The sequence below is a fragment of the Balaenoptera musculus genome, chromosome 3 (assembly GCF_009873245.2).
Source record: "Balaenoptera musculus isolate JJ_BM4_2016_0621 chromosome 3, mBalMus1.pri.v3, whole genome shotgun sequence".
In the NCBI taxonomy this organism is placed as follows: domain Eukaryota; kingdom Metazoa; phylum Chordata; class Mammalia; order Artiodactyla; family Balaenopteridae; genus Balaenoptera; species Balaenoptera musculus.
The window spans coordinates 117314130-117329587 of NC_045787.1; the positions used below are offsets into that span (position 1 = coordinate 117314130).

Here is a 15458-nt window from a genome sequence, read left to right on the forward strand (position 1 = left end):
AGTAATAATAGTAGTACTGGTTGAGTGGTGACTACCACAGGTACCAGGCCTCAGTTTTAAGGGTTTTAAGCGCATGCTTTTAATTAAGTTATTAGGCCTGCCACTAATCTCTAATTGAATCTGAGATCATAAATCCAAGTTAATATATAGGTCTTATGAAACCTTATAAGCATGTACTCAAAACTTTCCAAGACTTAGCACTAGTGGACATTCACTCAGTGTCCTCCCCACTCAATGGTCCTCACTGAAGACAGCAAAGTCAGTCACATCCATGCACAGCTCATTATTGAACTGACCTCAGCCCCAACCTTTAAAGGTCTTCTAGTGATTGTAACATCAGAATTCTCTTTCCAGATTCACCACTAAGTAGAAGATCTCGGGCAAACAATGCCTTTCCATTCCTCAGCTTCTTCTTTCCCTCCCTCCCTCCCTCCCTTCCTTTTATTTATTTATTTTTGGCCGCGTTGGGTCTTCATTGCTGCGCACGGGCTTTCTCTAGTTTTGGCGAGCGGCAGCTATTCTTCGACGCGGTGCGCAGCTTCTCATTGCGGTGGCTTCTCTTGTCGCGGAGCACGGGCTCTAGGCACACGGGCTTCAGTAGTTGTGGCACGCGGGCTCAGTAGTTGTGGCTCACGGGCTCTAGAGCGCAGGCTCAGTAGTTGTGGTGCATGGGCTTAGTTTCTTGGCAGCATGTGGGATCTTTCCGGACCAGGGATCGAATCCGTGTTCCCTGCATTGGCAGGCGGATTCCCTGCGCCACCAGGGAAGTCACTCAGCTTCTTCTTTGTATAGATTTTGTTGTGAATGTTTTAAAACTTCATCTACTCTGGCTAACCCAAAGGTGGTCATCACACTACCACAAGAGCTGGCCCGCTCATTTTATGTCTTTGTGGCTAAAGTGTTGCTGGGCTGAAGGACATTAACAAGGTGGTCAGTGATCAGATATTTCCGAGCCTAATTCATAGATTCCAATCTTACGGACTGCCGCTTGTGTATGTAGTCCCTTCATTAATGGGACTGCTATTAAGAAGTTCTCTGTTAAGCCTGGAATTTTTTGTAATTAAAGGATAGTTAAGGGGGACTGTACACAAAAAAGGGCCCATCATGCTCGTAAAAGCATTTTCAAGAAGAAGCAATGCTTTGGGGTGGGAAACTTACCAGCATCTGTTCAAAGAGTACTAGAACTTGCTCATCTGAAACATCCTGCAATGACTGTGCTGTGGGATCATCCCCATATGATGCAGAAGAATTTCTCTGAGCAGAATTAGGCTTTTCTTTCTCCTTCTTAATTCTCATGCTGGTAAATCTCTCCAGCTGAGAAAGAAAAAAAAGTATTAGCAGTGATCCATTTTCATTTACACAACAAAGCACACATCAAATAGCCTCTAACCTCTTATACGTACATGGTTCCTCTGGTTTGTGGCCAGTTCAAGGCTCTTCTGACGTGAAAAAGAGAAACCAGTCTTCCTTGTACCTAATTTACTACACTGACTCTGTACTCTCACCTTCATCCAAAGATAAGAGGAATGAAGTGTTAAGAATTGGAAACTCTCTACAAAGAGAAAACTTTGTTCTTTAGCTCCCCTGCCATTTCTAAGCCCTCTAGCAGCACAGAACTGAAAGCACCTCATGTGCAGAGTGCTCAGTAAAATGCCTTTTGTTTCCCTCTAGCTATCCAATAATAAATATGGCCAGGCCCTCAGAGGATCTCTCCCTTCAAGAGGTAAGTGTGACCATAGATTTTAATAGATATAAGTCATATACAAGAAACAAGGAAATGCCTTAAAACCAGGAACCATTCCTTTTTCTTTCTTCTGTACACTCCATAGCACTTGTGTTATGTAAGCAGCAAAAGTTCAGTACATATTCTCCAAAAAATCCCCTTTGCAAAGAATATAATCTACTTCAGGGGTATATATGTCATCTCTCTGTCAACCAAATGCTCATGAACCACTCCTTAAACTGCAAGGACAAGTGTTCAATTCAAAAAGAGCTACCGATAAGCTGCAGCTTAACGGCACTACCTGATTGAAAATAACAGTAAATATCTGCAAGCACTCTGGGGCTTCAAATGATACGAGTGGCATCCAGACAGCAAGTCAGCTTGGAGTTTAAAGAACATGCCTAACCTTGGAAGCCAATGAATGTGCCAGGGAAATGCATGCAATGGGTCAAACAGAGCAAAGAGTTAGGAAAAAGCTTTGGGATGATGAGAATAGAACCCATATCACGTTTATAAGTTATAGAAAGTCAGTTATTGCAACTGGTAAATATCATAGTGTAGGAAATGAGCCATGCACATGCTGAACAAAATTTCCTTACCTCATCTGCCATGAGCCGCTTCAGAGTCTACGAACAGGAAAAACGAGGGAGAAGAAAGGGAAGAGGGATCAGTGAAATGCCAGGAAACCTCCCAAATACCAGATGGGTTGGGGAAAAAAAGAGGAGAAAATAAGTTGAAAGGATCTAGGCTCCTTCCCACATGCTAGATTTCTGCCAGACTATTCCTTAGCACATTCCCTTAGGTAAGGGGCAGGAGTTTTAAGGTCACTAAAATATAATAACCCTTTGGGGAAAAAAAGGTGGAGAACTGAAAAAACTCTAAATGGGATGACCAATAAACCTATGAAATGTGTTCAACTGCATTAGTAAACAAGGAAATGCAAACTAAAACCACAACGAGATATCATTTCACATTCAAGACTGGCAAAAATTTTCATGTGTGTCTGTCTAGTCACAGAGCAGCGGGAGCTCTCCCACACTGTTGGTGTGAATGTAAATTGCTATGGCCACTTTGGAAAACAGTATGGCATGATCTAGTAAAGTTAAAATATGCAGATATATTACAATTCAACATATCAGTTCCTATAAATCTACCCTTCAGAAACTTGCACATGTGTAGCAGGTTGTGTATAACAAGAATGTTCACAGCAACACTGTAATATCTATCAATAAAACAGAGAACAATCCAAATAGCTATCAAGAATAGAATGGATAAACTCGTATAATGGTAGAGTGGAAAACAATTACACAAAGAAAGTGAATGAACTTACAGCTACTCACAAACATAAAAGTGAATGTACTATTTTTTTTACATTGAGATTAAAAACATGCAAGACTAAATTATATTATTTAGGATGTACAGTTATAAAGGGAATGATTACCACATATGGCAAAACAGTGGTTACCTGATGTGGGTGGAAGAGTAATGACTGCAGAAGGGGACAGGGGGCTTCAGGGGTGCTTACAATAATATTCTATTTCTTGATATGGATGATGGTTACATGGATGTTCAGTTTATAATTATTCTGTATGTTTTATATTCTCTTCTGTATATGTGCTACACTTTACCCCCAAAAATCTGAACAAGCAGGTATAGGAAAGCAGGAATTCTTCATTCTAATACTTAGTTTTAAACCATATCTATTTTTGCTAATGTCCTTAGAAGAGTATAGTAAATGCCTCTTGATGAACCTTCCTCAACTAATGAAAAACTATTTCTGACACTGTCACAAAACTACTTTACCAACCTTTTTACAGACGAGAAAAATCTAAGTCTTTATGTTCATGTGCGCCATGTCAGAGTTCGGTTAAATCCAGTGTGAACTGTGAATCTTAACTTTGCCCTCCACGGTCCAGAGGAGGTCAACCTTCTACTGATGGAATGCTAATCACTCACCCGAAACCATATGATCCTTGCTCAGTGTCAATGGAATCTAAAGTTACTTTGTGTGTGCTGTTTACACAAAGTAAAGGCAGAAGGGCAGCAAAGGCAGAAGGATGATGAAGCAGAGACAGCAACACTCAAGGAGACTCACAGTTCCTTTTGTCACCACCCTAAGTCACCTGACACACAGAGGTGAAACAAGCCACAAAAAGGATGAATGTTTATAGTTAGGTTGCCATTGCCAAGGTTAAACTTATTTGCTCCTAGAGCAAGTGCTTCCAGAACCTTGTCCTCCAAACTCAAAATGTTCCCTCAGAACCAAGCAACAACCCAAACAATTCTGGGATGGATATAACGTAGGTAACAGAACCTGGGTCTAATGAATCAATCTCAGCTGCAGGTTAAGTTAAAGAACAACAAACCAGCAACTTGTTCTTTCTGTCTGCAGACTCTTATTTCTCTTCCCTCCATCCCCATTATTGAAGTTCACGCCACTATGATCTCCTGTTTGATTTACTGTAATAACCTCCTAACTGATCTCCTTGCCTTCAATCCCGTCTGCCCAACACAAAATCCATTCTATATACTATATCCAAGAGTAATCATTCTAAAATGCCAAGCTGTCCATGTTATTTCCCATTTAAAACCCTGCAATAGTTCCCTACTGCCCTCAGGTTAAGATCCAAATTCCTTAGCATGGCATATGACACTTATGGCTTCTCTCCCTTGGCTCATCTCTCAACAAACCCTCCATTTCAAACTCTATCTTCTGGGCATCCTAACTAGTTGCAGGTCCACAAATAGATCTTGCTGTCTCACAACCCCAGACTTTCTCTAGGCTGCTGCTTCCCTCAGACTAGATTGTGCTTTAAGGCTAGCTCCAACAGGCCGTACAGGATGATACCTCCTAATTGGATGGGTACCTCTCCTTGTGTGTATACAGAAATAGGTACTTGCCTGTCTCACAGCGCTAGAAGTGGATTACAACTGTCTTTTGAGTGCCTCCTCTAGCCATTTCCAGACTAAGTTCCTTCAGGGTAGAGCCTAAGACTTAGTCATTATATCTCCTATGAACAAATACCATAATCTGGGGCTGCTCTCCTAAAATACCAATCCCTGCAAAAGCCCTCAAATCTATTCCACCTCTTCACTGCATTAGTGAAGAAACTGAAGCCCAGACAGGTGGAGTAAATCACTGAGGTCACATGAATAGGGGCAAGCTGGGTATGGAACTCTGGTCTCCAGATTCCAAAGCCCTAAATCTTCGCATTCCCCAGATTCTTGTCTTGTTCCCATTTAATGCCCACTAACTGTTGCCTTTACAAACAAAAGTAAACATCTCTTTTCTTAAGAAGGAAGAAACCAGTCTCCCTTGCTTTCCTTGGTGCATCATTAGAAACAGATTTATTCCTTAAGAAAATTATCCATGCTTTAGTGCTCAATTTGAGTAAGGACAGCAAAAATGATCCATGCATTTCCTCAACTACTCCAACAGAGGGCAGCATCTACCAGCAAAGTGAACCACAGTACTACAGGCAAAATTCTGTTTCAGAACCCAAAAGAACACCCAAACAGCAAGCTCAATTCCATTACTGAAATGGAACCTGCTGCTACAGTATACTGAGGGTGTATTAATTTACTTATTTAATACTATGTGTGCTTTCCTTACAGATCTTGAACATACAGTTTACAAACGGCTTTGTTAAGTTTTTTTTTTTTTTAACTGTATCATTAACTGTTTTGTGGATTCTCTGAGATATGCAACAAGAGGTTCCTAGCTCATGAAAAGTAAGAAGGACTAAAAATAGTGGAGACCTTGAAGATAAATGCTACTGGAGCTATATTTATGCCTTATGCCCCAGAGGTTCAAGCTTTTTAACATAGTCTCTAATGATCCCACCTACTTCTTTCTAAATGCTTCTACACTCACCTTTCTCCTTGTTTGCTATCAATTATTTTCTGCTCCCAAACTATAAACCCTTACTTATCTTCACTAAATAATTCATCGTCCTGTCCCTCCTACTGAGTCTTCCACTAAAACTATACTAAAACCTTTAACTACAACTATAGATACTGAAGGAAGCATAAATACGGAATGAAATTTTTTAGCATATCAAAATCTGCTCATAAATACAGATTAATAGGAACTTCCAGATAAAAGACGGTAGACTGAATCAAATTTCCCCGCTTTTTGAAACCCTTCTACATCTACAGAAAAGGAATTTTTAGAAAGAAAAAAATGATAGAGGGAAGGAGCCTACAAGGTTGGGAAGAACAAGAAAAGCATAATTCAATCAACTTTTGAAGCTGGGACTAAGACCCAACAGACCTAAGAAAACTGAGTCCTAAACCTGCCGTAGGAAAAGCTAATGACCAATCCAAATTGTACTTAAGGATCCCAACAGGCTCAGGAATTAGCAGCACCAGGTACCTATAGAAATGGGCAGTTGGAGGGAGGGGGAGGCCCAAAAATAAGATTGGTTTGAAAGCTGTTTAAGAAGCAGTTGGACCAGTAGATCCTCCGTTACCCCCCAACACCCCTCCCCCCATGCCATCGGGAGACTACCCTCCCTTACTCCAGCAGAAGTCTGGAAATTTATTCTTAGAAGAGGGTAAAACACAGATCTCTGGATCAGGGGATGCCAGGCACAGTTGTGGACAGAGATCCTATACCAAAAAAGAAGAGTAAGTTAATCTATGCATACTATAAGCTGAGACACCCAGCACCTTCCCCCTTCTAGTTTCTCAGGACCCCAGCACCCCAAAACCCTTATCCTTGAGGCAGAAGGTTGGAATAGCCTTCTCTGGGGAACTGAAAAACAACATTAAGCTACTGACATAGTCCAAGCAGATGAACCGTGCCATCCAATATGGTAGCTACCAGACACAGGTAACTATTAAGCACTTCTAATGTGCCTAGTGCAACTGAAAAAGGAATTTTTCATTTTATTTAATTTTATCAAAATTTAAAATTAAAAGCTAATATTTTATTGTTATTGTTAAACTTAAGTATCAATATGTTTGGAACACGCTAGGTATGTGAATCTACCTTTCACTTGTAAATTTTTTCAAATCTAAATACACATCAAGTATCTTCATGAAAATTTAGCATCCAAATTGAGATGTGCTATAAATGTAAAATAAAAACTGGAGTTCAATAACTTCATATAAAAAACAGAAGGTAAAACATCACATTAATAATTGTTATATCTATTACATGTTAAAATAATGTTTTAGATATACTGGATTAAAAATTTTATTATTAAGGTTAATTTCACATGTTTCTTTTCACTTTTTTCTTTCTTTTTCTGTGGCTACTAGAAAATCTAAAATTACATATGTGATTCACATTATATTTCTATTGGACAGGGCTAGCCTACAATAAACTGCACAGCTAACAAACCTTACCCATGCATCCAGAGTTTCCAATGAGTTTTTTAGCCCCTCATTTTTAAACATTAACAGACAACCAAGGATTATCAAACACATGAGGAAAAATCGTAGTAAGAGAGGGGGAAAAAGCAACTCATTATACAGAGACTATGCAAGAAAAAGAAAGATTAGGAAAAAAAATTAATATCTACAAGGGAGAACATAATGCCTTTTTTTTTTTTTAATTTATTTATTTGTTCATTTTTGGCTGCATTGGGACTTCGTTGCTGCACGTGGGCTTTCTCTAGTTGTGGCGAGCGGGGGCTACTCTTCATTGTGGTGCACAGGCCTCTCACTGCTCTCTCATTGCAGAGCACGGGCTCTAGGCGCGCGGGCCTCAGTAGTTGTGGCTCGCAGGCTCCGGAGCGCAGGCTCAGTAGTTGTGACGCACGGCCTTAGTTGCTCCGCGGCATGTGGGATCTTCCTGGACCAGGGCTCAAACCCGTGTCCCCTGCATTGGCAGGCGGATTCTTAACCACCACGCCACCAGGAAAGTCCCTATAATGCCATTTTTTTAAATTGTTTTTTTAAAGTTTTGGCCACGCTGTGCGGCATGCGGAATCTTAGTTCTCCGACCAGGGATCAAACCCACACCCCCTGCAGTGGAAGTGCGGAGTCTTAACCACTGGACCACCAGGGAAGTCCCTATAATGCCATTTTAAAAAGAAACATTCAGAGGAAAAAGAACCCTGAGAAATTGAACACATAAGAACAGAAACTCAAGAGAAAACTCAATAGAAGGGCTGGAAGATAAGAATTTGAGGATATCTCCCAAAATTAGAGCAAAAAGACAGAGATGGAAAAATAAGAGAGTAAAGATAAGGAAATTAGATCAGTTTGGGAGGTCCAATATCCAAATAACAGGAGAACAGAGGAGGAAGCTATCAAAGAAATAATTCAAGAATATTTCCCAGTACTGAATGTAAGCTGGTGCAGCCACTCTGGAAAACAGTATGGAGGTTCCTCAAAAGACTAAAAATAGAGTTGCCATATGATCCAGCAATCCCACTCCTGGGCATATATCCAGAAAAAAACTATAATTTAAAAAGATACATGCAACCCTATGTTCATAGCAGCACTATTCACAATAGCCATGGAAACAACCTAAATGTCCATCAACAGATGAGTGGATAAAGAAGATGTGGTTCATATATACAATGGAATACTACGCAGCCATAAGAAAGAATGAAATAATGCCATTTGCAGCAACATGGATGTACTTAGAGATTATCATACTAAGTGAAGTAAGTCAGAAAGAGAAAGACAAATACCATATGATATCACTTATATGTGGCATCTAAAATATGGCACAGGGCTTCCCTGGTGGTGCAGTGGTTAGGAATCCTCCTGCCAATGCAGGGGACACAGGTTCGATCCCTGGTCCGGGAAGATCCTGCATGCCGCGGAGCAACTAAGCCCGTGCGCCACAACTACTGAGCCTGCACTCTAGAGCCCACGAGCCACAACTACTGAGCCCAAGCGCCTAGAGACCGTGCTCCGCAACAAGAGAAGCCACCGCAATGAGAAGCCCGTGCACTGCAATGAAGAGTAGCCCCCACTCGCCGCAACTAGAGAAAGCCCGCGCGCAGCAACGAAGACCCGACGCAGCCAAAAATAAATAAATAAAATAATAATTTTTTTAATTAAAAAAATAAAAATAAATAAATAAAATATGGCACAAATGAACCTATCTATGAAATAGAAACAAACTCATAGACATAGGGAACAGACTTGTGGTTGCCAAGGAGGGGGGTGGGGGAGCGATGGATTGGGAGGCTGGGGTTAGCAGATGCAAACTATTACATATAAAATGGATAAACAACAAGGTCTTACCACATAGCACAGGGAACTATATTCAATATCCTGTGATAGGGACTTCCCTGGTGGCGCAGTGGTTAAGAATCCGCCTGCCAATTCAGGGGACACGGGTTCAAGCCCTGGTCTGGGAAGATCCCACATGCCGTGGAGCAACTAAGCCTATGCACCACAACGACTGAGAGCCTGCACTCTAGAGCCCGCGAGCCACAACTACTGAGCCCATGTGCCACAACTACTGAAGCCCATGCACCTAGAGCCCATGCTCCGCAACAAGAGAAGCCACCGCCAAGAGAAGCCTGTGCACTGCAAGGAAGAGTAGCCCCCGCTCACCACAATTAGAGAAAGCCTGCGTGCAGCAACAAAGACCCGACACAGCAAAAAAAAAAAAAAAAAAAATCCTGTGATAAACCACAAAGGAAAAGAATATAAAAAAGAATGTATACATATGTATATCTGAATCACTTTGGGGTATAGCAGAAACTAACAACATTGTAATCAAACTATAGGTCAATTTTTTAAAAAATTTCCCAGTACTGAAAGATAAGTTCCCATCACAAAAGACAGAAACAGATCACCACACAAAGGCATATCATGGTGAAATTCCAAATTACCGGAAAACAAAGAAAATTCTACAGTTTGAAAGAAGGGGTACTTCCCTGGCAGTCCAGTGGTTAAGACTCTGCAATTTCACTGCTTGGGGAGCAGGTTCAATCCCTGGTCAGGGAACTAAGATCCTGCATGCCATGCAGTTCGGCTGGGGGAACTGGGGGCGGGGAAGAAGGGAGGAAAACTGGTCATATACAAAGGAATCAGAGAAGCTTTGAATTTTTTAAACTACATACAAAAAGCTAAACAATGAAAAAAGGCCTTTTAAAATCTGAAAAAAAAAAACAAACTTCTAACTTAGAATTCTATACCCAACCAAATTACTCATCAAATGTGAGTTCAAAATAGATATTTTCAGACATTGAAGCTTTCAAAAAAATTTATCCCCGTGCACCTTAGGAAGCAATTGTAGGATATGCTCCACCAAAATGAGGGAGCAAACCAAGAAAGTGAAAGACCTGAAATACAGGAAACAGGAGATCTAACACATTTAAGAGGTAAAGGAAATCCCTAGGACAAAGATTCCAGGATCTTGTGGTGGTCCCCTACATCCTCATGTGCTTAACCCACAGATACCCTCAGAAGGAGCCCTTGTAAACACACAGAGAATCTAAAGTCAGACTATGACTCCAACATAGTACTGTTTATTTTCTCTTGGGAGCCTCCTCCTCACGGCGGCAATATCGTCATTTAAACATAGTCTAGATTTTTGCTTGTTACTCAATTTTTATAATAATCTTTCAGTTATATGCAAACAATTATAGATAGAAGCATAAAATATTTTTTAAAGGGGCAGAAAAACATTTATTCTATAGGAATTTTTTATTCAATAGAATTAGATGGGTAAATGAATTTCTGAAGGTCATTAGCTGGTACAGGAAAAGAGCTTAACAAAACTGCATTTATTAAAATAACATTCATTTCCTCTAAAAGATTCTCAGTATTATCAAATCTTACTTAAATTAACACAAATTGCTCAAAGGTACACTGCATCAAAAGTAATAGCATCAGAATAAATATACTTGGCTGGGCACTGCTCTGCATTAAGACCATCAATCAACATAAAAATGAAAAGCTGTCCCTTCGCTCTCCTTCCAGAGTGTAATTCAAAGCTCTGATTCAGTCACCACATCCTAATGTAATATGTGGTAAGATAAATCTTTTGGTTACCATCTACAGGAAATAAGAAACTTCCTAGACACTTTATAGTTTGGTTTCTCTAAGAAACCAAAAATTAAAGTCAAGATCCCAAGGTATGCCCTATGAGGCCAAGCTAATTAAAATAAATTTATGACCTAATGAGTCTGAAACATACTCTGATCAATTAGTATCATAATAAATGCAAATGAAATCTAAAACTCCTTTTCCATAGCTGGATTTGTGGTGGTGGTGGTGGTGGCTGCATCTATTAGCACTTCAGCTTTTTAAAAGTGGGCCGATGGGACTAAACTTGGCAGTCTTTTTGGACAGAGGTTCCCTCTGTTTGCCTAGTCACAGAATTGGTCTTATTATAAATTCAAGGATATAAGAAAATTCGTCCAAGGCACTGATTCACTTCTACCCAATTCCCTGAATCTTTAACTTTTCCATCTAGTCACAAAAAGGGCATAGAATTCTCAGACAATTAAGGACAGTCTCTTGGAACAGGATACTCATGTAGCCTAACAAAAGGTAATTAGGTAGTGTCCTTAGCAGAAGAGAGGTTAGGAGAGATCTAATAAAAGAATATGATTAAACATTACTCTGATCACACAGTACTTTACATAGCAAAAAGTGTTTCTAATTCCTACCAATGTGCTTCACAGGAACAGTTAATCATGGACTTTTATCTCATGAACCATGTGGCTAGCATACGGGTAATATAAACCTATAAGAGCAAGCCCATATTTCAGTACTTTCTAAAGATTTTGTTCAGGCTAACTTATAGGGGACAACTACATCTGAGCTCTTGGCTAAGGGAGAACACCACAGGTGAATGCCACTTGGCCCCTGCTCTGATGATTCTAGGAGGCCCAGGTTTTTTTCATAACACCTATAATCACAATGCAATTCACTGCCTCAATATACTCAATTCCCACCTCTCCCTCTTCTGACATCCACACTTGCTCATGGGTTAATTCAGAGTGAGGGAAATATTTAGTGTGGTAGGTAGAATTCTAGGATGTCCCCCAAGATTCCCAGCCTGACGTACATACGCTGTATAATCACCAGGACTGTAAATATTATAGGATATCACTCTTGTGATTAGGTTATATTATTTAGCACAACTGACTTTAAGAAGGGGAAATTATCCATGGGGGTCTGACCCAATCACACAAGCCCTTTAAATCTAGAGTAAGAAGTCAGAAACACAAGGATCCAACATGCCATTTCTGTCTTGAGCATAAAAGAAGCCAAATGGCAGGGATTACAGGCAGCATCTAGGAGCTGAGAGCCAGCAAAGAAACAGGGACCTCAGTGCTACACCTGCAAGAGGCTGAATTCTTCCAACTTGAATACTCTTGGAAGGTTTTCCTCCAGCACCTACAGATGAGAAAAGGCCCAGCTGACACCTTGATTTCAGCCCTGTGATACTCTGAGAATCCAGCCAAACTATCCTTGCTGGACTTCTGACCAACAGAACTGTGAGCTAATAAGTGGGTTTTATTTTAAGCTGTTGAGTTTATCATGTAAAAGTAGGCAACTAATACATTAAGCAAACTGACAAAATTTATCTAGAACTTTAGCTAAAGGAAAAAGATCATGAGTCCTAATTTTTACTTATGGCATGCTAAACAACTGCAAGTATGATTCTGAGCAAATCACATTAATTCTTCATGCTTCAGTTCCCCTATTTATTAAAAAACAAAACAAAACCAGACACACACTTCTTGGGACCACTAAGATCATAAAATGGAGTGAGAGAGCATTCTATAAAAGCAATTGTGCTCTTATTACTACAGAAAAACTTCTTGTAAAATATACACGTGTACTAGTTGAGACGGTACTCCTACAACATGGCATAAGGAAAAAGTTATTCCTCATCTGTAAATTGTATACTTAGCCATAGCCAATCATTTCACAAAAAGATCTAAAGGACTCAGCCAAGTCAGGCTCTAAATATTTTATATCAGATCCTTCTTCAGACCGTTATTGTAGCTGTTTCTGTGGACCAGATTGTAAGTTGCTTGGGGGCAGGAACCCATGCTTTGTTCATTTGACATGTCCAATATTTAACAAATATTTTAAAAATTATCATCACTCTAGGTTTAAGGACATCATCCTAAACACAGTATATTCACTTATTCATTACTTTATGCAAATTGAACAAGCTAAAGAAAAGTTTCAAGTTAAGGTTTATGACAGTACAGTACGATTGTTATAGACAGCTCAGACCAAACCTTCAAGAATAGTGTCTTTCCCTATGAATGAGGCCAGGGGACCCTGAGTGGTGCTTCAGCCCACATGACATATTTGTTAGTTGTCCTTGGGGAAAATATCCAATTATGGGACACATGTCACCTAGGGAGTCTTCCACCACCTTTGAAAAGCAATAAGCCTTCAGTAAAGACATAGGCTACCTATGGGTAAAATGGGAAATAAGTCTCACTGCAGCCAACAACAGTTTCCTTTCAAGTCCTAATATACCTACCCAGGAAAGAGCAGGTAAGGTACCTGTCATTCAGAATCAAAGAGAACAAAGAGCAGGGTCTGGCTCTGATTCATTTTTTTATTCTAGCACAGGACTGACATTCAGTTTCTTAGGACAGTGCAGCAACAGAGGGTCATAACATGGATGTGAATTCAGTTACCAACAAGCCCTATTCCAGCTTTGCCACAAGATTTGCTACATTTCCACTAAAGGACAGTAAAGGCAGGGTAAGCTTTTTTTGGGGGGGTTGTGCTGGGTCTTCGTTGCTGCGCGCCGGGGCTACTCCTTGTTGCGGTGCACAGGCTTCTTACTGCGGTGGCTTCTCTTGTTGCGAAGCACGGGCTCTAGGCGTGTGGGCTCAGTAGTTGCGGCTCGTGGGCTCTAGAGCGCGGGCTCAGTAGTTGTGGCGCACTGACTAAGTTGCCCTGTGGCATGTGGGATCTTCCCGGACCAGGGATCGAACCCGTGTCCCCTGCATTGGCAGGCAGATTCTTAACCACTGGACCACTAGGGAAGTCCCAAGCTCTTCTTTTTATCCACCACAGTTTCAGCCTTCCTATCTTTAGGACTATGTTGTCTCACAGGGCTTGTGTGAAGAATAATAAAATAGACGTAAAGCACTTTGCTTTGCAAAGTGTTTTGTAAAAGGTAAATAATATATGATGATGGAACCAATGAAACTCCCTTCAATTCCCACTCCTTATAGAGAAGTCAATTAGAACTAGAGAGAAGGAAATAATGGATACCTTCAAATGTAGGAAACTTTCCCTTCCATTTTAAAATAATGGCCCAAGGATGGCATGGAACGAGTCAATACCTCATATACCATTTACAGAGAAACAAACTAGATTCTGACATCACTACTTACTAGTGCCAACAGCCTCAACAGGAGTTGTGTAGAACTGGAGTACCCACTTCAAAAAAGAAAATCATAGAAAAAAGGTGTATCAGAGGAAAGGAAGTCTAAAAGAAGAGCACAAAATGACTAGAAATTGAAAAATATGAACTCTAAGGCTAATTTACCATTATAAAGTTAAATGCGCTTAAGGGAAAGAAAACTGAAAATTATCTAGAAACCCCCAGAAATGGAGATGGCACACTCATGTTCTCCATGACTGCTAAGGAAAAAGTGCTAAAGGAGCAAGTAAGACTCTAGCAGCTCATCCATCCACTTAGCTCCACACTGCCGCAGCAGCCCCACAGCTACAGTCAGTATTGGAGAGTTAAATTTGTGGCAACTCATGCAAGAGACAACAAAGGAAACACAGTAGAGGAGAGTCCAAGATCTTTTATTCCTAATTAAAAGACGTCTTTCAATCTACCCCTGCCTTCCAGAATCAGTATCTTTTTCCTGATACAACCCAGGGAGTCCAGAAAGATTCCAGGCAGTGGCCCATGTGAAGCACAAGTTAGAAATGCCATATAGGGGACTTCCCTGCTGGTCCAGTGGTTAAGAATCTGCCTTCCAAAGCAGGGGACGTGGGTTCGATCCCTGGTTGGGGAACTAAGATCCCACATGCCGTGGGGCAACTAAGCCCGTACGCCACAACTACAGAGCCCGTGTGCTGCAACTACAGAGCCCACATGCTCTGGAGCCCATGCGCCACAACTAGAGAGAAGCCCGCCTGCTGCAACGAAAGATCCGTGTGCTGCAACTAAGACCCGACGCAGCCAAAAATAAATATTTTTTCTTTAAAGGCCATGTAAAGAACATTATTAGGTAACTGTACTCCATTCCCTGTTTCAATAATTATAAACTTGAAGCAATTTGCTTATAAATTCAAAGCAACAAACTCAATTTCCCTCACGACTGTCTAAAACTGTTTAGAGTCTGCTTTCCAAAAAACCACATTTCCCGACTATAATTAAAATGAGGGGAAAAAACTATCTTAATATTAGAATTCAGTCCTCTGAGAGACAGGTCCACTACGTTCGAACAGTTCTCTAATAGTCCAAGAAGGCAAGTCTCTTGGGGAAAAGGAGAAAGCAACTTTTTGCCTCCAGCTTAGCTCATCCTGAAACCTGGGACTGGCAGAGCCCGCATCCTAGATAGCTGATAGCCTAGAGGAAGAAAGACAGTCCACTCAGGTTTCACTATTCCAGCTCAGCAGAACAGGTGGAAACCAGGCTGGGAACATTGCATTCTTCCTCTATGTCCATGCAAACAAACTGCCAGCCCCCTGCACTACAAAGCACTCAAGGGCTGGGAAAACAAGTTGCCACTAGAGAAAGTGCTCAGATTCTAGAAGTCCTAGTTTCCTATCAAGTACCACATGGTGTGGCAGACACGCCCCTCTCCTTTGC

At 40.8% G+C, this 15458-nt stretch overlaps 1 protein-coding gene across 4 annotated transcripts in view; it reads right to left on the reverse strand.

Moving 5' to 3' along the window:
* DIAPH1 (diaphanous related formin 1) overlaps positions 1–15458 on the reverse strand; it is a 97186-nt gene that overhangs the window by 68058 nt on the left and 13670 nt on the right. For 2 of the 4 annotated variants that reach the window (XM_036846232.1, XM_036846236.1), the window contains exons 2-3: positions 2323–2349; positions 1159–1314 (exon numbers count right to left, since the gene is read on the reverse strand). In XM_036846232.1, the coding sequence (XP_036702127.1) occupies positions 1159–1314; positions 2323–2349 (183 nt within the window). Of the gene's footprint in view, positions 1–1158; positions 1315–2322; positions 2350–6243; positions 6399–15458 lie in introns of those variants that run through there. The other 2 variants (XM_036846235.1, XM_036846233.1) reach the window with 2 other exon arrangements.